Source organism: Lactuca virosa, chromosome 3 (genome assembly GCF_052849685.1).
Source record: "Lactuca virosa cultivar CGN04683 chromosome 3, Lactuca_virosa_CGN04683_v6, whole genome shotgun sequence".
Classification (NCBI taxonomy): Eukaryota; Viridiplantae; Streptophyta; class Magnoliopsida; order Asterales; family Asteraceae; genus Lactuca; species Lactuca virosa.
In genome coordinates this window covers 208,709,154-208,733,394 of record NC_136428.1, presented here as the reverse complement: position 1 = coordinate 208,733,394, position 24,241 = coordinate 208,709,154, and the positions used below count along the sequence as shown (strand labels likewise).

Genomic DNA, 24,241 nt, shown 5'->3' with positions numbered 1-24,241 from the left:
TGGGTACTGTTTAGTGGTTTATTTATTAATTTTATTTTATTTTATTTTTAGATATGAGGATAGTGGGAAGTATATGAAGCTAGTTTTTTTTTTTTTTTTTTTTTTTTTTTTTTTTTTTTTTTTTCAAAAAACCACACTATAAATACAATCTATCTATTACATTTTTCACACACAAACCACCTTCAATTTATACAACTTTTGAAACTTTTGCATTCCAAAAATAAATCCAAAGAACCATCAATTTAACGCTCGTAGCAAATTGCGTGTAAATGTTCGTCCAATTGAACTGTCGATTTACCGACCACAAATGGATCTGTCTTCAATCTCACCATGACCCCAACATTTTTTCTATCAATAAATACCACAGTAATTTTACACGATGCAACCTCTCAGCACAACCACATTTCAAAATTTCCCCCCGCTCCCCGAATAGGTTTATTTACCGAAAGTCGAATTTGTCAGGGAAACTCAACCCGATCCCGAATCGGTAGCTGAGCTCGATTCCGAAATTGTTCAGGAAACCCAACCTGAATCATCTAACCACAAAAACGCAGAAAAGCGAAAGCAGCGGTTCGAAAAGAAAAGATGGCGTCTCAACAATGGCAACCGGACGAAGAGATGGTTTTAACGCAATCATGGGTCGATATTTCGGAGGATTCCAAAAAAGACAACGTGCAAAAAGAAGACCATTTTTGGCGACATATAAGGGAGCGTTTTCTTAAGGTCATGAACGTGGAGAGTACCGCACTAAAGATCGGTGTACTAGCAAGTTTCGCGAGATGAACAAATTTGTCACTAAATTTAATGGCATTTACAACAATTTGTTAACGCAATGGAAAAACGGAGAAGGCGGAAGACCCGAGACCTCAAGACTAGAATCCCAAAGACCCACTTCTTATAACCGCCTGTATTCGTCACAAACAAATCCACCGAGTCTACATAGACAACGACAACAACACGAACATTGCTTTCGGCAACTACCACAATCCTGGAAGGAGGAGTTCAAGCCCCCAACAGGCGGACCCTTGGTAGGTTTCATAGGACACAACTTGTGGCCTCTTGGAACAATACACCTCCCACTCACATTAGTCAGCCACAACGGAAGAGAGTAGGACAAAAACCATCAAATTCTCTGTAATACGCCACCATCACGCCACCTGCTTCCTACTCTCTATACCAGCAGCCACACATGCGGCCTTCCCGCGTCGGATCCCAAGCGTGAACTCACTGCTCTCGACAACACGGTCCACCACACGAACCACCCCCTTTTGAAGGACCCAAGCCAAATCAGCCTCCAAGATCTTCCTCCTCGAAACCTCAGCCGCCAGCTGATCATCCCGCATCGCTAAGCGCTCCGCCAATGCTTCTTTCTCCGAACTCAAACTCTGGATCTGTTGGGACAAACGATTGACCTCCCCATCCAGAGTTGCCACCTGATCCTCAGCAGTAGATTTTCTCCATGGACAATACGAGGAGGCGTTCATCGAACTTGCGTTGTTCCTCCTCGAGAAGCCAAACTTTCTCCGCAAGCTCGTCACGCTCTGATTTGACGGCGGCTAATTCCGCTAAATCATACCCTACGTAATGAAGACGACCGACAGCCGCCACCAAGTAAGGAGCAACCTGGGCAGCAACATACTGAAGATCGTTCTCCATATGAGAATAAGAAAGAAGATTAACGGACTCCAAGGTAGCCGGAGGAAATGCTTGCCAACATCACTCACGGGCGGGGCCCTGTTTTGATAGAAGGGAACCGTGTGTAAAATTTCAATCAGAAAGATATAGGCTAGGAGCGCTCAAAGATGAAGGATCAGCCTCCGTATGGACATCACCCGAAACAAGTTGTGGATCGGAACAAGCACCCACATCGCCTGACCCCCTCAAGTGACGCAGATCTACCACCTCTGTTTGTTGTGGGATGTCACCATTAGCAATTTTAATGACAATCGGTGACTTAGCGAGCAAAGAGTAGCAGTTACGCCTTCGACACAAACGCATGTCGATGGTATTGTCTCCAATGTCCTCTGCAAGAGCAGCATCTACAACAGCTGATCAACGTTTGGAAGACACTTGGCTGCTGGCCGCGCCTGGTTCTCCCACCGGGGGGCTCATTGAGAAACCCATCAGACCAGGCTGGACCAGAGAAACAGGTCTCGCTCCATGGTCAACAGTTGGGGCACCGGTCATAAAAACTAAGCCGACTTTGGCGGGAGTCGAGAGCGTCTCCACCAGAGGGACTTCGTGATACTGAAGATCCCCCTTAAAATTCCCCTGCATCACTTGTTCAAGAGATAGAAGCTTCTCATTACCTACAACAGTAACAAAGCAAACCCCCTTATGCTTCAGCAAAGAAATTTTACATAAAAGAAAAAGGGGAGGAAGGGGGTAGGAAGGTAACGCTTGTCGTCACTTTCTACAAAAAAAAACTGAGGCATTATCCCAGGCGACCGCCAAGCAGCACTCATTCTGGCTGCCGCCAACACACAATCTGGCCAATCATCGTCGTTAAAACAAATCCCTCTTAACGCGCGAGCCACCGACAGACTGGCTCTCGACAATTGGGGCGCACAATCTGAAGACATGGGCACATGAGGATAGCCAGGTCCGACCAAATCGCCGTTAACCCACAACCACCGATCCTGCCAGTTATTTCGAGGCGCCTTTTGATTAACTATAAAGGCGTGTGTACTGCGATGCTCGGAAAAGGTGTGAACATCCGAATGGGTAGACGAATTAAAGAAAGATTGGAATGCTCGAAATTAGGGAAGGACACCCAACGCCCGATACCCCAACTCAGACCCAACTATCTTGTTCATAGCGTTTGGGGTCAAGTCATGAATAGAGAAACCATATTATCGCATAACCTCTTCGAATAAGTTTGAAACAAGAAGATGAAACCCGGCCTCGAAAATCACCACCGGAATACCAACCTTCCCCGCCAGCGGTTGATAGATCATAGAACCTTCTAGCGGGAATTGAACTCCATGCTCAGACATAAACCCAAACCGGAATTAAAGAGACTCGAACTCCTCAGGCGTAAGGGCGGTTCCAGATCTGGAGGGGGCCATCGGAAATCGAAGAAGAAAAGCATAGGAGAAAAAAAAAGACAAAGGAGAACGAGATTGCTGATATACGGAGAAATGAAGCACGTAACTGTTCCTAAAAATAGGCGACCCCTAAATAAGTCGCGAAGCGATGGAACCGAATCGTTCCGACGGTGGAAACTGTCTGGCCAGAACGGCTCTATTACGTCAGAAATACGTCACGAACTATTCTCACCAAACACGTGCCTAAATCCACTCTATAACAACGCAACTAGCCCGAGCAAACACTAGCATTTACAAGCCTAGGGTACTTGTTGACGCATATCACCAAGAATACATCAAAGGGTAACATAAGCATCAACCGGAAAGCAACCCGATCAAGGAATGCCGCTTGGGCGAGTGCCAGTCCCGGACCATCGCCCAAGAACCCTCGCGTACTCATCCCCGTATTCCGCTAATCAGGGACAACCCTCCAGAAATGGGGCCCATGTTTACCACATGACAGAAGAGTACTTCCGGCTCGCACATAGACAAGGATAATGCTCTGAATCCCGCCTCCCGACAATGTTGCACCAATAGCAAATAACCTTGTGCGGGGCACGTCCCACCAATGAAAAACCTCCACGATTTGCAGGACCTGAAAAAGGTAAAAAATATTGTTGGGAATCTGTTCCCCCAAGGACGGGTATAAAAAGGTCCCTTCTCCTCCAAAAGAAGGGACCGATAATCTTCTACTTCTCTCCTCCTCTTGAATAGGCTAGATCTCTCATCTCTTAAGGAAAAATCTAAGTTAACCATCGTAGCTTCGTTCTGGGACCCCCCCCCCCAACGGATTTCTTCTCTTGTACTGTGATCCTCAGGCTTTCTTCTTCGGACGTCAAAGAAGATGAAGTCAAGCCGGAGACATATCACAACATCACAAAATATCAAGCTATTCTGAAATCTCCATATTAACCAAAGCCTCACAACAATAATAGCTTCCATGGTATCTTGTTTCTTCACTCCACCTGGTAAGTCATAAATCCAAGCAAAAATATCCATCAACGTCCACCAATTCGGTTTCACTATATGACACCATTTAAACACTTTAGTCCATAAGCTAGAAGCAAATTCACAAAAAATAAGAAGGTGATCAAGCCTTTCTACTACCATCGAACAAACAAGACATAATAGGGAGTGAACTTCGACCCTTTTAAGGCTCAAATTCCATTTAGTAGGTAACCTGTCAAGTAATCCACGCCATTAAAAATATTAACTTTCTTCAGAAGAAATCGATTCCATCTAATAGGAGTATTAGTGTCCGGAAGCGTAACATTATCAATATATCTTCTAGTTGTGCACACATTAAAGTCTTATATGTCATCTATATTCCATTTCTAGCAGTCACTATCATTAGAAATTTGAAAATCACCAATGAGACGATTTAAATCATCTAGCTGAGACTCGTCAACTCCACTTGTCGTCTGTCGAATCCAAGCCCAGCTACGACCACTAGCTAGCCGATCATGAACTGAACAATCTTTGATAGTCTCCAATTGAAAAATTATAAAAACGAGACTTTAGAGGTAAATCACCAATCCAAATATCAGACCAAAAACTCGTAGATCTCCCATCTCCAATTCGTATTCTAAGGGAGGATAAAGGAATAATACCTTTCTCATGCATGGTATTAAAAGAACCAAGTATACGGGCCCAGACACCACCACCGCGAATAAGACTATCATCAAATGGATTTTTATTATTTTCACCATAAATTTTTGAAATAAGATTCACCCATAAAGAACCAGTCTCGTTAACAAAATGTCACCTCCATTTCAACAATAAAACATACTTTAAAGCGCCAAGACTACCGATTTGGATTCCACTTTTTTCTTTATAAGCAATAACCAAATTCCAAGAAATCCAAAGGATTTTTATAGAATTTTCTTCTTCTACCCGAAAGAATTTAGACTTAAGGATTCTAATTTTTTTTTTCTTGACTTGAATAGGCATGCGAAAAAGGGATAAGTGGTAACTACCTAATGAGCCTAAAACCGAAGTAATCAATGTAGCACGACCTCCAATGGAAAGCATATTTGTCTTCCACCTAGATAATTTAGACTTAAACTTGTCAATAATGGGATTCCAATTTCGAATCAAAGACATAGAAAAGCCCACTGGATAATTTAGACTTAAGCTTATAAAAAATGTTACAATAAATTAAAACTTAACATACGACTTAATAAATTAAAACATGACTTAATACTTATAAACAATACATAATACCTAAAATTTAAAACACGACTTAATACTCGACTTAAAACATATCTTAAAACTAAATTTAAGACATAAATCTTACTACTTATCACAATTATATTGTTTTGCAATCTTCGCATTTGCATTTGCCACAATCTGGCGATCTTTTTCGGACAGCTTCGCTTCATTTTGGAAAAAACGTTTACCGCACAATTCATTTCTCTTTCCTTTCCCACTTCCAAATATTTATCAAGCTTACTGTCCAACGCTTGGATCCCGTTCCTCGTCACCTCCATTTCACTCGATGAACTTTAAACACCTTTTAACTTCTTCTTTTCTTTATCTCGTCCCATAGGACGAGTTGGCACTTTATATGGATCGTCGTTGTTGAGGTCAATCCCGATATGCGCTTCAGAAATTGACTATGGGTTGACTCGGAGGTTCTACTTCGTTTGGACATACCCGCAAAATCATCAACACTTTTTAGAACAAGTCATTTTGGTTTGTTCTTCACAACTTCCTAACTTCCTACACCACCTCATTTGCAAAAGCTCTACCTACTTTTATCTTATAAATTTTACAATTTTTTGCTATGACATCCACCTCATTTGCACCACTTTGTGGGTTACAGGTCGCGTTCATTTAGATGTCATTGAACTCCATTGAATTTTTGTTTGCGGTCATCCATTTCGTGTATACTTGACTAGTAGAGTGGTACTCATTATTCATTCGGGCACAAAGCTTTTCCAAACTCCTATTTTAAATGTTACGCCACTTTGGTCGTTCCCTATCGTCGGATCCTCTGATACATCAAGTAATGCTTTTCATCAATGCCTTTTCTTCTTTATCCGTCCATCCTTGACATTTTGTCATTGGTTGTTCTTTACATTTTCTTTTTGGGTCAACTTCAGTTTCTTGTACGGGTTGAAAAGGTCCTTCATCGAAAAAATCGGTAGACTTATCGACTAGGCGGAGAGGTTTGGATTGGAAATGTGTTTGGGGTTGGGATTGGAATCGGGATTTGGATCCGGTATGGGTTGGGATTGGAAATAAGGTATATGTTGAGATTGAAATCGAGAAGAGTATGGATAGAGTTGATACAACTGTGGAGCCATAGCCGAATAATATTAACTAGCGGTTGAATGGATGAGTTGATCGAGTAAAGGTTGATAACAAGTCGGTGATGAAAGGCTTGATGGAGATGCGTTGTTGGGTTTTTTTTTTCTTTAGTCTGGCTAGGTGAAGACATGATATCTTTGAAGAATTGAGAAGTTTTTTAGAGAAAAAAAGAGGTATTGTGGGTGGTGAAATGTTGAGGTTTAAATGTCTATTTATAGTGGTTAGAATAAATTTTTTAGATTTGATTTTTTTAACCCTTTTTTTATATATAAAATGGTTGAGTTTTAAAAAAATTTGGTCAAAGAGGGATAAATGCCTAGGTCAAAGTTCAACCACCTTGTAACCATGGTTATGTTTCTTTTTCCACCACCCACCATCTCTGCCACCACCACCTTCAACGCCGCCACTGTCACCAGCATTGTTGCCACCACCACCACCATCATCACAATCAACACCTCCATTGCATCTTTACCGTCTTTACTATCATCTAAAATCAATATGATTAATAAGTGTACGTACATCTAGTTTGTTGGTTTTATATTATTTATGATCAATATAGTTTAATATCATTTATACTGTTTCCACATTTAAAAATAAAAATGTCTCTTTTTACGAATTATAGATTTTCGGTCCATATCATATTCTATATAGAATATGTGGAAAAAAGAATTACAGATATTTTATATTTTTTAAAATAAACAACAATTAAATCTTACTCAGTTAAGCCATTACATGTTGATTACTAGGCCTGACAATCGTGTCGTGTTCGGGTTAGCGGGTTGGCGGGTCAAAATATATCAACTCGAACACGACCCATTTAACTATACATGTCACAGGTTGGTGGGTTTTTGAACATAAACTCATATATGACCTGTCAACCCACTTATTTATACGGGTTCACAGGTTGGCGGGTTCGTGGGTCAGATTTGGGTTCGTGTGCCCGTGGGTTGGATCGCAGCAAGTCGATTGCCTACTGCGTTGTGCGTTCGTCGTTCACGTTCAGGCGTCGACGTCGTTCGATAATGATTCAACCATTCATGCCGTCGTTCTTCGTGAGTTCATTCAGTCATTCATCATCATGCCGCCGTTCTTCGTGAGTTCATTCAGTCATTCATCACAGAGGGGAGAACGAGAGAGGGCTTATTCGATTTTGTTTGTGAGATACTGAGATTATTTAGGGCAAACATCAAATGTCAAATGGTCAATGATATCGGGTATCATATCATAATATAAAGTATAAACTGTATATTGCATAATACTTAATACGTTCAAAAAATATATAATTTTTTTATTAAAATTGTAAACGGGTTGGCGGGTCAACCTGTATATTTTTTGAGAAACTCATAGACATGTTTAATAAATGGGTTGACGGATTGACGAGTTGAAAAACTCAATCCAAACCCGTTTATTTCGTGTCATGTCGCGAATCGTAACCAAAATTATCAGGACCATTGATTACCATTAATCTATACTCATAAACTTATATCTTTTTCTACTATGAAATTTGAAAGCCCTAAACTAAAAAGTATCCTTTTGTTAAAAGAGAGTTAGGTACTCTTTTAGTTGGTTGGTTCTGATATTTCAAGTATATAATTTAACAACCTAACAATTATTTTTGTCACATAAAAAGTTATCGTTACAGGATTGGACGACAATGGCGGCAAGATCTCTAGCAGACTTTCCCACTAACGGAACATGGCCTTTCAAGATAAGGCGCAGTTAACAACGTCCCTCGGAAATGATTTTCTTTATTTTTTTTTTATTTTTTTATTTTTTCATGAATCATCGCCCTTCTGCTCTGCTCCCTCATAATAGGACCACGTCATTTTCCCGCTCAAACTTTATTTGACTGACACGCTGTCACCTTCCCCTTCTGCCACCTCTCCTATAAGAATCTACCTTCTAGAATTTTAAATAACCTCATAACATAAAATTTGAAATAAAAAAAAATAAAAATAATATAACAGAAATGAATCAAGCTTCACTTCTGAACCAAAATCATAGTCAAGTTCATTCTCTACTTCTCTTTGACCACATCAATTTCAAATGCTTATATTCGATCATATTTTGATGTTCAATCTAACATATCTCTCAATGTGATTTCATTTATTATTATTTTTTTAATTTTGTATAAACTTGATAGTGAGACAAAGCATGGCCAGATTCAATATAGTCTTCTATTTCACAAAAAACCACAACCAAGTTCATTTTATTCATTTAATCAGTTTCAAATGATAATATGTGATAAAAATTATAAAATCATTGAAAAAAATAATCAAATTAGTTAATTTTATTAATTTGTTAAATGATAAACCGCCAACCTGATTCTAACATATTCTAGTCAAGACTGGCAGGGACGGACGCATGAATTCATATTAGGTGTTACCGAGTTAAAGTGGGTATTGCCAGTGCAAGAAAAAAAATGTTAAAAAATCAAAAAATCAAATTTTTTTCCACTGCGTACAGGAAAAATAGGCATTATCGGTGCCACACCAGGCTCCACTACAAATCTGCCCCTGAAGGCTGGTCAGGAGGAGGTATCGGGGGTGTGACCTCGTACAGGGCCCGCGTCGTTAAGGGGCCCGAAATTATAAATCGTAAATTCATCACTAATTTGTAGCTAATATATCCATTATCTGTCAATATTCCGTTGTAATCGTAGCAATTTTGTCGCTATCCGTTGCTAATCCATAAGTATTTGTTGTTATCTATTAGGATTCTAAAATTTGACGAGTCTATTTTTACTTTTCGTACATAACCTTCAAAATCAGCAAACTTGCTCCGGTTCAAACGTAAAAAAAATCTATAAAAATCATGGATTGGTTATATGTTTATAGTATATATGTGTTAATTGTAAAAAAAACGAATTAATGTTTTACTATTACTATTCATAAAAAGTATTTTTATTTTTACATTTTAATATAATAAACTTTCCTTTTATCATGCAGTTTAGTCATTCGTGTAACGATTTACGTGACATAAAAAGATTAAATTTTTTGATTTAAATTTAAAAAGTTGATATTAGTTATATACATTAATAATAATAAATAACTTTTTTGCATCATTTTTTTTTTCAATTTTACCAAACGTAGGTGAAAAGTTAGTCTATTTAAAGCCAACGGGATCCCTTTACGTCTTCACAGCCCTATTCTTTTCTCCTTCATAACAATGGCGACAACAGCTGCAACTACGTATGCCTTTCTCTTCTGTCTCATTTTCTCTCAGACGTATTCAACAAGTAACATCTCCGGTGAATTACGTGCAGAGAAATCGCCACCTAGCAGGACAGAGGAGGAGATCAGGAGTACGTACGAGTTGTGGCTGCTCCGCCATGGAAAAGCGTATAATGCGTTGGGAGAGAAGGAGAAGAGGTTTCAGATCTTCAAGGATAACCTCAGGTTCATCGATGAACACAATTCTTCCGGCAACCGGACTTACAAGGTCGGTTTAAACCAGTTTGCTGACGTCACCAACGAGGAGTATCGTTCCATGTATTTAGGCACGAAATCCGATCCTAATCGTCGGATTGCTAAGGTGAAGAGAGGCGAGATTAGCCAACGGTATGCGGTTCAGGAAAATGAGATGTTGCCGGTGGAAGTTGACTGGAGAAGAAGTGGCGCCGTTGCTCCGATCAAAAATCAAGGAAGCTGCGGTATGATTTGTTAATTAATTAATCTGAGTTTTTTTTTTTTTTTTTTTTTACCCAATTTTTTGTAATCATGTTTACCTAAATGATGTTATTGTACAGGGAGCTGTTGGGCGTTCTCAACCGTTGCGGCGGTGGAGGGAATCAACAAAATAGTCACCGACGATCTGATTAGCTTGTCGGAGCAAGAGCTTGTTGACTGTGACAATAAATACAACAGCGGTTGCAATGGCGGAACGATGGATTACGCCTTCGAGTTCATCGTTTCTAATGGCGGAATCGACACCGAATCTGACTATCCTTACAAAGGTGTAGGCGATAAATGCGATCCGATTCGAGTAAGCAACTGAATTCCATTTACAACATTACATGATGAATACATCTATTTATGATTTATGATTTTTCATGATCGTTGTCTTGTGAAATTGATTTGTAGAATAAGGCAAAAATTGTTAGCATAGATGGGTATGAAGATGTTCCGCCGATGAACGAGAAAGCATTGATGAAAGCAGTAGCGCATCAGCCCGTGAGTGTTGGAATCGAAGCTTCTGGAATGGCTTTTCAGTTATATACAGAGGTTAGTCGAATCTATCTGCAATTCTGCATGCGCAACAGTTATGATTTATTTATTTACTTATTTTGTTTTTGTTTTCTAAGATACTTCGACAAAGTCTTTTTAATATATAGAAAGAACAGTATGATTTATCACGGTTTGGATCTCTTGCATAGATATTAATATAACAAGGGAAAATGAATTAAAAAGAAAATACTTATACAATTCTATGGATTAAGTATCTAAGATTTTTTTAGTATTTAATTTTTTTTATATTATAGTTTTAATATAACAAGGGAAAATGAATTAAAAAGAAAATACTTATACAATTCTATGGATTAAGTATCTTAAATTTTTTTAGTATTTAAATTTTTTTATATTATAGTTTTAATATAACAAGGGAAAATGAATTAAAAAGAAAATACTTATACAATTCTATGGATTAAGTATTTTAAATTTTTTTAGTATTTAAATTTTTTTATATTATAGTTTTAATATAACAAGGGAAAATGAATTAAAAAGAAAATACTTATACAATTCTATGGATTAAGTATCTTAAATTTTTTTAGTATTTAAATTTTTTTATATTATAGTTTTAATATAACAAGGGAAAATGAATTAAAAATAAAATACTTAGACAATTCTATGGATTAAGTATTTTAAATTTTTTTAGTATTTAAATTTTTTTATATTATAGTTTTAATATAACAAGGGAAAATGAATTAAAAAGAAAATACTTATACAATTCTATGGATTAAGTATCTTAAATTTTTTTAGTATTTAAATTTTTTTATATTATAGTTTTAATATAACAAGGGAAAATGAATTAAAAATAAAATACTTAGACAATTCTATGGATTAAGTATTTTAAATTTTTTTAGTATTTAAATTTTTTTATATTATAGTTTTAATATAACAAGGGAAAATGAATTAAAAAGAAAATACTTATACAATTCTATGGATTAAGTATCTTAAATTTTTTTAGTATTTAAATTTTTTTATATTATAGTTTTAATATAACAAGGGAAAATGAATTAAAAATAAAATACTTAGACAATTCTATGGATTAAGTATCTTAAATTTTTTTAGTATTTAAATTTTTTTATATTATAGTTTTCGGGTCATTAAAAACTATTTCTTTAGATATTTTTTATTTTCTTTTGGATTAATTATTAAGGCTTTGTTTTTTTTTTTTTATAAATGAACCTTTATTATATTTTGAAATCTATAAAAATATTATAGTTTAAAATTTTTTAGTTTAAGCATCCAAAGAACTTGTTTTTGACATTTAACCATAATATTTTGATTTGAAAAAAACAACACCAATGAGATTACATTTATGTTGTAGTAATTTATTAGCAAAAAAACTTGCAATGTTTTTTCTTCCAAAAAAACGAAACTATCAGCGGTTAAACCAATTTTTCCATAGTTAGGTTATGATTAGCGTATCACATTTAGCTGAAAAGCTAACTTATTTTTTGAGGTTTTTTAAATTGTTATTTTTGGCAAGCCAAAAAGTAGTCGATAAGCTAGCTTTTTAAAAAGCTATTTTGAGTAGTTTTTTATTTTCAAGATTTCTAGAATATACTGTTAATTAATTATAAAAAACATATTATTTTAAATGTCATTTTATATCTTTTAACTAGCGTATCAACTAATTTTTACCAAACATTATTTTTTGTTGGCTAGCATCTAGCTTATAAACGGGCAGCTAATTTTTCAGTTATCAGACTATCAGATAGCTTTTCAGCTAGTCTGTCAAACATAGTCTTAACCAAATAAAAAATACAAACCATAGTGATTTTTATAAAATGTTATCCTCTACAGAGTGTTAATGGTATGTGTTTTGTTCTTGTATTTTGTCAAGTATTATTATCCAAATATATTTTTCTAAATATATAAATATTATTTTCAACCGTTAACAAAGATATCATTGTTTATATATTTTTCTCAGGGTGTATTTACGGGTAAATGTGGGACTTCACTGGACCATGGTGTGGTTGTGGTGGGATATGGTTCCGAAAATGGGAAGGACTATTGGCTTGTTAGGAACTCATGGGGGACAAATTGGGGCGAGGACGGGTACTTTAAGATGGAGCGTAATGTGGTTGGGACACGCAGTGGTAAATGTGGGATTGCACTGATGGCTTCTTACCCGGTCAAATATAGAAATGAGAACCCGAGTATTTCAAACAGTGTTAACAGTGACCTGATAAGCAGTATCTAATTAGGAACGATTTCATCAATGGATACCAAAATGGAGCGAATGAGTTATGTTGGGGTGGATAAACACACGTCCTCTCAATTGGTGGCTTATGTTTATATCAATGAGCTCATGGCGGGTTCTTGATATTTATCTATTATTGTATTGTGATTTGAGATAGTTTGATTGCTTTTTATATGTATGTCAGGAAAGTAATTTTTATATGTATGTCGGAAAGTAATTGTATTTCTCTTGTGGCAAAATTAGATATAAATATAGGAATATGTTTTGAATTGAATGGTTGTTTTTTATATGTAGTATTTGTTTGAGATTTCTAGTGTTAGTTACAAATTTTCTTGCAGTAGTACCATGACAATGTTCATAATCACAAAATTATGTGTTTTGATATGTCATCATGTTGTGTCAGCAATTCATAATCAATAATCAATGACATGATAGGTATAATGTCTTTTGTGCATTTTTTACCATAAATTTGTATTATCATTATAATTATTTTCACGTATCTATCATATCAGATAGAAAATAACTATAATAGCAATTTTTTAAAAAGAAATACCAGAAAAATGAAAATGACCATACTAGCTATAGTTTTCATTAGCCATCATCTACATAAATGTATTTTTATATTTTAGATTTTCACAGGTCAACACATGTAAAAATTTTGGTTGACTATAATTTTTTTTCCATTTTTTGTAGGTCATCCTTATGATTGATTGGGAGAATCCAAATGACATGACGATTGTTATGAAGTTTGTATGTAAAAACTAAAATGTTTTTTTAACATTTTTTTGAAGATTGTAGGATATCCTTGTGAAGTTCGTATGCGAATATATGAAGTTTTTATTTCCCATAATTTTTACCGAATAACCTACTTTTGAGATAAAAATATGACTTTTCAATATCCAAATTAGGAGTGTAATATGTCCATCAAAATTCTTTATTACAAATTAGGAGTGTAATATGTCCATCAAAATTCTTTATTACAAAGGATGATCAAAGTTAGGCTTTTTTACATATTTTTCACCGACTAGCTTATTTTAGAGCTAGATAAAGTATGGTTTTCCGACATCCAAATTTAGAATGTAATATGTCCATGAAAAATTTTTGTTATAAAAAACACAATGAAAAAAGAAAAGTAGCTAAAAGAGAATTTGTATGAAAAAATTATGGAGATTTGAAGTTTGTGGAAAAAGAAAAAATTGTACGCAAATGCAAAAAATCTATATTTCGCATATGACCCAATTATAAAATTATGGATATTTTGGTCATTTCTCGTTAAAGGCTATTTTATGTTACATTTTTTTAAAAATAGCTATTATAGTCATTTTTATTATTTAAAAAAAAAAAAAAAAAAAAAAGAAGTTTGCGGGTCGGGTCGAAGCCCAGCGCTAATAAAATAGGCATACTCGCAGACTCATAGGTCGACCGGTAAACGTGGAAGAACAAGAACTTACAGCCAAATTGAACCCGAAAACCGGTTTTCCCGATCCATCGTCGGAGATACATGCCGTGTTGCCGGAGACAACCGTTCTACCAATTCCGATTCATTCTCTGTCGTACCTTTGACTCTTGCTTCCAATTTGATCTGCAAATCGGATAAAAGAACCATTGAGCCTCACGACTGATACCGAGGATTTTGTTCGATCTATGTGAGTCATCAGATCCCTTATGATCTACTACATTCATTTCAAATGCTCGCATCCCCTTAGAAATCCGTCAGATTATCTCGTTTTTTTCGTATGATTTCGGTGGTTTTGAGTTATGCAAACAGGAGACATTGATCGAATCACTATCTTACATATGACATTACTGATGGCTACTCGATAATATGATGTGCATTTCTAGCAGAATCACTCGTCGTAAATTATGAACAGTGTTCCTTTTGCGTGAGATTTTGTTACCAGAATTGAACATATATTGAGTCATGCGCTAGCTGCTTGTTTTAAATTAGAAAATAACATTGATCAGACGATGAATGCTTCCATTTCATGTGTTTTTTTTTTCAAATATGTATCCTCAAATTCAAACATTGATGTTGTGTTTCGCCATTTTATAATATCTGCTCCAAGCTAGTAATGAAGTGTTATAGGAGTAACGATAATTGATCAAATGGATGCTTAAATTTTATTGAAATTAATGGAGGCATAACACCTGTTATTGATGTTCAATGGAGTTATATATGTTTTAATTGGAAAATGGAAAGCATTGATCATTTGTGGGACTTTGTTCATGTGCAGAATGGCTTCAGAATCCAACTCATCATCATCTCAACCTCCAACAGAAGTTACAGATGATAAAACTTCTGCAACCACCATCTCTGATCAGACTAATAATTCTACAACTACACCATCTTCCATGGAAACTCCACCTGTCATATCATCTTCAGATGGAGTTCCAAATTTCCCCAAACCCACATCACCACGAGAAAACACTTCACAGTCTCAAAGTCAAAACACAGGAAAGTGGGCCATTGCACGAATCGCCAGTGGGTTTGGTTTGATTTCTTCAAAATCCTCTGGACCAAATGACAATTCTACCCCATCTCCATCTGCATCTTCACCTTCAGCTGTTCTTCAGTCTGTTGGAAAAGGTTTAGTTGACGCATCTTTGGGTGCAGTGAAAGTAGTTCAAGTTAGGGCACGCCATATGGTCTCCCAAAACAAACGAAGATACCAAGAAGGAGGGTTTGACTTAGATTTGACTTATATTACTGATAACATAATCGCAATGGGGTTTCCAGCTGGCGATATGAGTTCTGGTCTTTTTGGTTACTTTGAGGTAAACAATCACTAAACTCAACCACAAAGCTTAACAATCAACTTTTTTTCATTCTTTCTAATGAATGTCTTAAAGCTAAAATGCAGGGATTCTACAGGAATCATATGGAAGAAGTAATCAAGTTCTTTGAAACTCATCATAAGGTAACCCTTTTTGGCTTTTCATTATCATCTCATCCCATAACCTCAATTTGCTTTAACCTATGGAAGAACTTGATATCTAATTTTGCTTTGCAGGATAGATACAAAGTGTATAATCTTTGTTCAGAAAGACTCTACGATGCTTCACTATTTGCAGGAAAGGTATATGCTGTTTTCCATGATCAATATGAGAAGGGCATTTACGTCTTTTTCACAAACAAGAGATCATATCAAAGCAGACAACTGATCTTGCAGATTTTTCCATCTTTATCTGACTGCAGGTTGCATCTTTTCCATTTAATGACCATAATTGCCCTCCGATTCACTTAATACCATTATTTTGTCAAAGTGCTTACTCATGGTTAAAGGAAGACATTCTCAATGTTGTGGTTGTTCATTGTAAAGCTGGAAAAGCAAGAACTGGTTTAATGATTTGTAGTCTTCTTTTATTTCTAAAAGTAAGTTTCTTTTTTATCTTATCTTTCATTAAATTTGGTTTCTATTTCTGCTATTAAGTATTAATCGAATTCTTTCTACAGTTTTTCCCAACATCAGAAGAGTGTATTGAGTACTATAACCAAAGAAGATGTGTAGATGGGAAAGGATTAATACTTCCAAGCCAAATTGTCAGTTATCTATTTATTTTTCTTAAATTCTTTTGGGAATTATAAATATAAACAATTAATAATTAATGATATTTCGTTTTGTAGCGATATGTAAGCTACTTTGAGCGGATCTTGAGAGATTTTAATGGCGAAAGTCCACCTGGCAGGAGGTAAATAATAAAATAAACAACTCTTTTTATTCTCTTTGACTTATTTATTCATGAAATAATTACTGAAAGTTATTTATTTTTCAGGTGCATGCTAAGGGGATTCCGGCTTCATGAATGCCCTTATTGGGTCAGACCTTCGTTGACTGTATCTGATCATAATGGTATGTGTAATATGTATGATTTTTTAAGAGTAAATTACATGAATGGTCCCTATGGTTTGGGGTAATTTGCACGTTTGGTCCCTAACTTATTTTTTAACTCGGAAGGTCCCTACAGTTTGTTTTTGTTGCGAGCTTGGTCCCTTTCTTACCTAAAAATACTATTTTGCCCTTGATTTTTTAATTTATTTAAATAAGGTGGGGTAGATAAGGTGAGGTGAAAGTAGGGTTGGGGTGTGTTTATTTAAATAAATTAAAAAATCAATGGCAAAATAGTCTTTTTAGGTAAGACAGGGACCAAACTCACAACAAAAACAAACAGTAGGGACCTTCCGAGTTAAAAAAACAAGCTAGGGACCAAACGTACAAATTACCTCAAACCATAGGGACCATAATGTAGTTTACTCATTTTTTAATGGTTCTTTTGTGTTGTGTCTCCATTTGATATCTACTTTTCATTACAGGGATTCTATTCACAACAAGAAAGCATCCAAAAACAAAGAATCTTATGGTAATTATTATTCTTGGATTTATACATTTTAATCCCGATAAATAAATATAAAAGTAATTAATTTTGCAGCCGGAAGATTTTTGGATTCGTGCACCGAAAAAAGGGATTGTGGTTTTCGCGCTGCCCGGGGAACGTGGGCTGACCGAACTGACCGGTGACTTCAAGATCCAGTTTCATGATCGACAAGGAGATTTTTACTGGTGAGTAAATATTATTATATTACAACTAATTCTTTTTGAAACTTGAAATTGTTTACTTTTTCTAAAATTGTTAAATCTTTTTTGCTTTTTCAGTTGGCTAAATACAACAATGATGGAGAACAGAGTACTTTTGCAGGGTTCTGATTTTGATGATTTTGACAAGGTATTACTTGAATTGTGAAAATTGTTTGTTGGACGTAAGGGTGGTAAATGACCATTTTACCCTTTTTGCAGAGAAAATTGCCGGTTCCGGGGTTCAAAGTGGAGATAGTGATGATCGATTACGATGGAACGATTCCGGAGAAGTATAAATCCAGTGACAAACCGATGTTAATAAGCTCCAATGATTCCTCACCTTCATACAACAATCCTTCCAATTCCGCCCGGAATAAGGATTCCGATGAGAATGTGTTTTCCGACAGTGATGATGATGATCAAAAGGACGAGGACAAATCTACTGTTTCTATTGCACTGCCACCTGGCAAAATAGAATCACAAGTAACAACTTTGAACAAAAACACCCAACAACTTTCCTTAAATAGCAACCCCACACTTGTAAAAACTGAGGCTGACAAACCCAAACCCAAACCCATTCCAAATTTGAATCCCGGTGATATTAAGGCCATTGCTGCTGATGCTTCCGTTTTTTCATTTGGAGATGATGAAGACGATTTAAGCGACTGATTTTTGTTTTTTTGTTTTTTTGTTTAATGATGTTGTCAAATTGACCATGAAAGATTGTTGTTGACTTTTGTTTTTTGACTTTTGATGGGACTTTCCAAATATTGATATAACATGATAGATAAGAAATAATCTGAAAATACAATTGTTATAATAAATAGTAACTTTGAACAACATTTGACCCAAAATTTCAAAACGCCAAAACAAAATTCATATATGACCAAGTCAAAGTCAAACTCCGGATTGTTTTCTTGCTTGAGAAACAATGATCTTGTGTAAAGTCGATATTTCTTGATCTCTTTCACTTAATTTTTTCTTCAAGCTTTCAATCTCTTTCAAGTAACCATCACAATGTTCACATACAACCGTTTGTTGTTTTAATTCCATTGTCTCATCTTCTGTTTTTAGCTTCTTGTGATGCTGAGCTGGCACCTCCTCTTCGGCTCCCCGTTTATTCGATGCTGCCACCTGGACATTACTACCGCCAGGTTGGACCATCTTCCGGACATACAAACTGCCACCTAGACCTGATTCCAGTTTAAATAAAATCAACTTCTGTGGACGCCCAGATGAATCCTGAAAAAAAATTATTACAAAAATAAGTTGATTATTTAATTTAAATTATTTAATTTTAGTAGCTTACTTTAATTTCATCACCCTTAAGACCCTCGTACACCTTATCTGCCTCCTGTTTATTCTTAAAAACTGCTAAAGCTGAATACTTGTCTCCTTTACCTTTCTTATTTTCCTACAAAAAATACTTTCATTAATTTTGTTTACATGAAAAACAAATTAATTAGAATAAAATTCATTTTATCAAACCTTCACTTCAATTGTGAAGTCTCCAGGAATAATTTCAAGTAATTTTTCTCCAGGAATGGCGACTGGTATGCGGTGACAAAGTAACTTCATTGCATCTGAACCTTCAACCACCTGAAATTGCAACTAAATGATCAATCAAAGGGCATTTTAGGAAATAAATATATAAAGCAAATTAAAAAACTCACGTTAGTTTGATTCAAGGGTATATTTTTATCAACTCCTGCTTCTATTTTAGCAATTACAAGTTTCATTGCTGCTCGTGCATCCTCCAAACAATCATGTGGTTCACCTTCTTTTCGAAGTTCATATCCCAAAACTGACTGCAAAATGTAAAACAATTATTATAGATGACAAGGGCATTTACGTCTTTTTGCAAGTTTCTTAGTGAAGAGGGTATTTACGTCTTTTTGGGTGGAGCAAAATATTACAACAAGATATTCGAAACTTGCCTTACACAAATCATTCAAAGATGGTCTCCTGAAATTGGAGCCACTCCAATATTTGAAAACAAGAGAGGTGTCAATTACTCGTGTGTGATCTATCTTCAATGCTGAATAAAAAAGTTAAACAAGGGTAAATTCGTAAAATGTCCAACTTTCTCAATTAAGTCAAAAAGAAACACTCATATTATTATTATTATTATTACCTTGTAGATCATTATTTAAACTATGCCCAATCAAAATCGTTCCTCTTGATAGCAACTTCTTCATAGAATCCTTATGAAAAAACACGTCACGTTCAGGGACAAAATAGTAAATTACCAAATAGTTTCCAATTTTACAAATTTACATTTTTACCCTCTCACCTGTACATCTTGTAATGAACAAGTAACTTGTTCCAAATCTTTGGCAGAAACTCCAGTTATATTAGTTCTATAATCAGCAACTGCTTTTTCAGGCTTAACAAGTTCATCAAGTTTGACCTACAAAAGTCAACAAAAATTATAGTTGACTTTTTTTTTTTCAAATTTGGTTACCATAATTGACTTAATTTTTTTTACCTTTAAATCACGATCCACAACACAAACCCTAACCAAAGCATCACTTCCATCTTCACATAACACCATCTCACAATCAATTGCAACCATTGCATTTGATCGATTTGCTTTAGCCTTTTTTCTCTCCTTTGTGATTATCCACCCCTGTAACAAAACTCAAAAAGTTTAAAATTTTATAAACTGATTTTATTTTTTTATAGATTTGGTATGTTAGAAAGGGTATATATGTCAAATCAATAAACCTCCTCATATGATGGAAATGAATAACTTTGTGCGTATTGTGGATGACCAATAGTCTTGTAGACAAGCTCCTGCATTTGGCACACATTAAGAAGACTCGAGGATTAATATTTTGTGATATGTGAAAATTTCATCTGTTTATTAAAAATAAAAACCAAAAATTGTCATAACAAACCTGTTCGGGGGATAATTTATCTGTTTTCTTTTCGATATGTTCCAAGCTGTAATGTTTCTCTGCTACTTTATCAAAAAACTGATGAAAAAAAAATCGTTTATTATCATCTGAATCTCCATGGAACTTGGCTTTCATTGAAAAGAATGTCACTAACCTTCAAATCATCAATATCACTGAATGTATTCAAGAAAGCAATCAATGCTTCAGTGGACCTCCTTGCTGGATCACTCAAGCTGACCCCAATCTTCTTGTCATAAACAGCTAAGAAGTCCTTCCAGCCTCCATTACTACCTTTCATTTCTCGCTTTTGTGCCAATTTCACAATGTCGACCAGAACCTAATAGATATCAAGGAAGCTCCATGAATAACGAATTGTAATTTTAACTCTACGTAGTAAAACAAATTTGAATCTACTTATGAAAGGAATAACATGGTCATTCTAATTTCGTATTAAGTTCGAAATTAGTCGATCGATAATATAAACTCAAAAGACAGTGATTGATTTTTCTAATTCATAAACAAAATAACTAATTGAAAGAAAACAATTACTTAAAAGAAAGAAAATTTACCTCTTTTGGAGCCGTTTCGAGCTTATCCATTGAAAGCGTTTTTTTCAGGATGTTTAGCGTGTTTGAAGTTGGAATTTTAGGGAGAAAATATTTAGGGTTTATAATTGGGGTAGGGTTTAAAAGAGAATGTGAAGACTGGTAAGGGTTCTCATTCTTGACGACGACATCCTACATCCTTACTTTATGGGCTTCACTGATGGGGCCTATTAGCCCAATATGTCAGGCCCGTTACATCACTTTAAAACTAAAAGCGTTAGAGGTGCACATTGGTCCATGTTTTTATGTCTTTTATTTCGTTTTTTGGCCGGTTTAATTCTTTTTGGATCGGCTAAATATGATATCTCTCTTAAATTTTAACGTCTATAAAGAGAAAATTGCAAAAATGTCTCTGTGTTAATAAAAAATATGTGATTTTGGTCCAAAAAGTTTCGGGGGTGCATCATTGGTTCGATTTTGGATCTTTTTAGTGTTTTTGGTCCTATCAGCTTGAAAAGACTATTATGTCCTTTTATTTTATTTTTTCTATTTTTTAGTTATTGTAATTCTTAAATTATTTAGAAATTAGAAAAATAGCCCAACCCACCCCACCGTTCTCTTTTTCCACTCTCTCGCCGAAAACAACCAACACCAGCTCCCTTTCTTGACCAGATCTAAATCAAGTGCCCAAAAATCATATTCAGTTCCTTAAAAATCACACTCAGTGCCCAGATAGCTGCAAGGGTTACTCAAACCCACAATTAAACCCACATATCATGCCCAAAACAGTTCCATCAATTAAAATAAGAAATTAAGGATGAAATCAAAACCCTAGAAACAAAAATTTACAAGTGCACGAAGCTTGAATCAAAACCTGAAACCCAAAAGAAACCTAAACCAGAACCTACATCTTTTTTTATTTGATTCACGTTTCAGAGAGTAGAGAGGTGAAGAAGATGACGGTGATAAAATCGCAGGTGGGAGCTGAGGAACAAGCATGGATAGGGTGGTGTTTGTACCAAAGAAGTGGCGGTGGGAGATCAATCACATCATTATAGTTCACATCTGGAGCTAAATCTACTGTCATCAGAGTTTGTTAGGGTGGGAAATGATGAACAAGAAGGGACGATGTGTTTCTCGTAGCTAGAAGAGCACCACGATGCTTAAAGCCATTGCCACGATTACCACCGAATACCATCACCATCCACCACAAACATCTAATCCCACCTTCACCCCCATCTCTCATTCCTCAGACCTGATGAAACTTCCCCACCCATTCTTCGTCGCTTGCTCTTTCTTGTGTATGATTCGAACCACCACAATTTTCGGATTCCTCTCATACCTCACCATAATTAATCAACAAAAACCCTAAATCGTTTGGTGTAAACCCTAGCTCCGATCATCTCATACTATGGCGATGAAGGGGAATAGTTTATCAGTGGGAAATTTGCAGTTTAGGTGGTGGGAGGTGGGATTATTGTCATCGTTGGAGGCAAAGCCGTTGTTGGAGGTTATGCATATTCAGAGAGTAAAGAAGAAGGAATACCGAGAGATGGGGAGGGATGGGTACTGAGCATGATGACTTATGTGAGGTTGTGTGGGTTTTTTGTAGTTTATTTAATTAAAAAAATAAAAAATTTAAGAAAATAGATAAAAAGAAATTAAAAAATAGTTTTAGGGCATATTCGTTATTTCAGGTTGGGTGTGGACTAAAATCACACAAGGTATCCAAAATTAGACCACTGATGCACCATCAAACATTTTTTGACCAAAAACACATAATTTTGACAAGCACAGAGATCATTTTTGCAATTTTGTCTCCTATAAATTAGTTCATAGCATTATGTAACTTGTAAGAATAATAGTATTGAAAGCCAAGATCATCCCTTGATTCTTCCACCAAATACAGTTGGAAATCGGAACATGAATTTTTGGCAATTCGGTCTCATTTGTTTCTCTGGACCCCTTGAGGTTCCGATTCTGATAGACCCTCTAGAGTTTCTGAATTTTGACCTTCATTACTGTTAGAAATCCGATCCTTATGTATCGGGATCAATGTGAATCATATTTCATTGGAAATCGTATCACGTGACTCAATTGCAATATTTACTGACACGGAATCATTAGGATCTATTACACATAACTTATATGCCTTGGAATTTTAAGCATATCCAATGAAAATACAATCAATTCCTCTTTCTCCAAAAGTATTCCTTTTGGACTCGAGTAATTTTACAATCTCCCGGCAACCCCAAATCCGAAAATAATCCAAATTTAGAGCCTTTTTGAACCAAAGTCTTATGTGGTTGTTTTGTTCCGTTTGTTTGGAACTCTATTCAATACATAACAAACATTGCCTCTCCCCAAAATCCCTTATTCAAACCTGAGCAAGACAACATCGAGTTGACTATTTATTTCAAAACTCGATTTTCCCGTTCAACAACACCATTTTGTTGTGGTGTATATGGAACCATGGTTTCATGGATGATTCCAACTAATTAGAAATAACAAGGATTCATATATTCCCATCCCCGATCAATTCTAAGACATATAATTGGATTTCCCATTTGCAATTCCATCTCAGTTTTGTATATTTTTGAACTTTTCCAAGAATTCATAATTGGAGTGCAACAAATACATATAGTAAAATCGAGATGAATCATCAATGAAAATGATCACATACTTTTTGTTATCAAGAGAACGAGTGGAATGAAAATCACAAAGATCACTATGATATAAATCCAAAATTCCTTGTAGCACTCGTGTCAACCCACCATGCACGGTCACCATCTTGTACATGAGACGCTTGACACGATCAGTCCTTTGACATCTCCAACAAACTAACTCAGTAGGCTTCTTTTTTGGTTTTTTATGGCAACATTTAATGCTATTTCCCTTATGGTTTCAATTGTTTTTATTCACTTACACCATGTGGACAACAAGTTGTCCAATACCAGTTTTCCCTTTGTGTTTATCGTTTTCTTGAACATGGAATGATTCCTCAATCCGTAGTGACTTTCAAATTGCACCATAAACAACTCTTCCTTTTGAATTCCTTCCAAGATGGTGGTAACTTGTCAATCACACTCGACACAACAATGCATTCATCTATGTTCATCTTGTGCTAAGTGACTTGACCCATAATGCGAAGGATTTCATTGTATTGCTCCATGTAACACCCGCAGATTCAGGCTAGTCAATTTAGAGACAATAAGCGTCAAAAATGACTTTTTGATAGAAGATTATTTAGAATAAATAATCTTAACTAAGTTATAGTATATGTCACAATGGTTCCGTACATATAAAGAATGCTGAAATCTGACTTATAACGAATAAGTTATGACCCATCAAAGTTTCGAGACAAAACCGGCACGACGTTGTGTGACGTAAAAAGTGAG

At 35.6% G+C, this 24,241-nt stretch overlaps 3 protein-coding genes across 3 annotated transcripts; 2 read left to right on the top strand and 1 right to left on the bottom strand.

The window, feature by feature from the left end:
• Positions 1-9,546: 9,546 nt before the first annotated feature.
• Positions 9,547-12,935, top strand: LOC145166942 (cysteine proteinase COT44-like). Its single transcript, XM_079085995.1, has 4 exons — positions 9,547-10,050; positions 10,147-10,382; positions 10,481-10,621; positions 12,552-12,935. The coding sequence occupies exons 1-4, from the start codon at positions 9,567-9,569 to the stop codon at positions 12,822-12,824; spliced, it is 1,134 nt and encodes a 377-aa protein (XP_078942121.1). The 5' UTR covers positions 9,547-9,566; the 3' UTR covers positions 12,825-12,935.
• Positions 12,936-14,253: 1,318 nt separating this feature from the next.
• Positions 14,254-18,152, top strand: LOC145166940 (phosphatidylinositol 3,4,5-trisphosphate 3-phosphatase and protein-tyrosine-phosphatase PTEN2A-like). Its single transcript, XM_079085993.1, has 12 exons — positions 14,254-14,470; positions 15,059-15,599; positions 15,686-15,742; positions 15,836-15,901; positions 16,021-16,197; positions 16,279-16,365; positions 16,450-16,514; positions 16,599-16,675; positions 17,137-17,183; positions 17,253-17,383; positions 17,477-17,546; positions 17,618-18,152. Exons 2-12 carry the CDS (start codon positions 15,060-15,062, stop codon positions 18,065-18,067), a joined length of 1,767 nt encoding a protein of 588 aa, XP_078942119.1. The 5' UTR covers positions 14,254-14,470; position 15,059; the 3' UTR covers positions 18,068-18,152.
• Positions 18,153-18,193: 41 nt separating this feature from the next.
• LOC145166941 (small RNA degrading nuclease 1-like) lies at positions 18,194-21,010 on the bottom strand. The gene is made up of 12 exons (XM_079085994.1): positions 20,868-21,010; positions 20,453-20,635; positions 20,299-20,376; positions 20,126-20,194; positions 19,887-20,027; positions 19,692-19,808; positions 19,533-19,602; positions 19,332-19,436; positions 19,072-19,202; positions 18,887-18,997; positions 18,708-18,812; positions 18,194-18,640 (listed from the first exon to the last, which is right to left on the bottom strand). The coding sequence occupies exons 1-12, from the start codon at positions 20,895-20,897 to the stop codon at positions 18,296-18,298; spliced, it is 1,485 nt and encodes a 494-aa protein (XP_078942120.1). The 5' UTR covers positions 20,898-21,010; the 3' UTR covers positions 18,194-18,295.
• Positions 21,011-24,241: the final 3,231 nt, after the last annotated feature.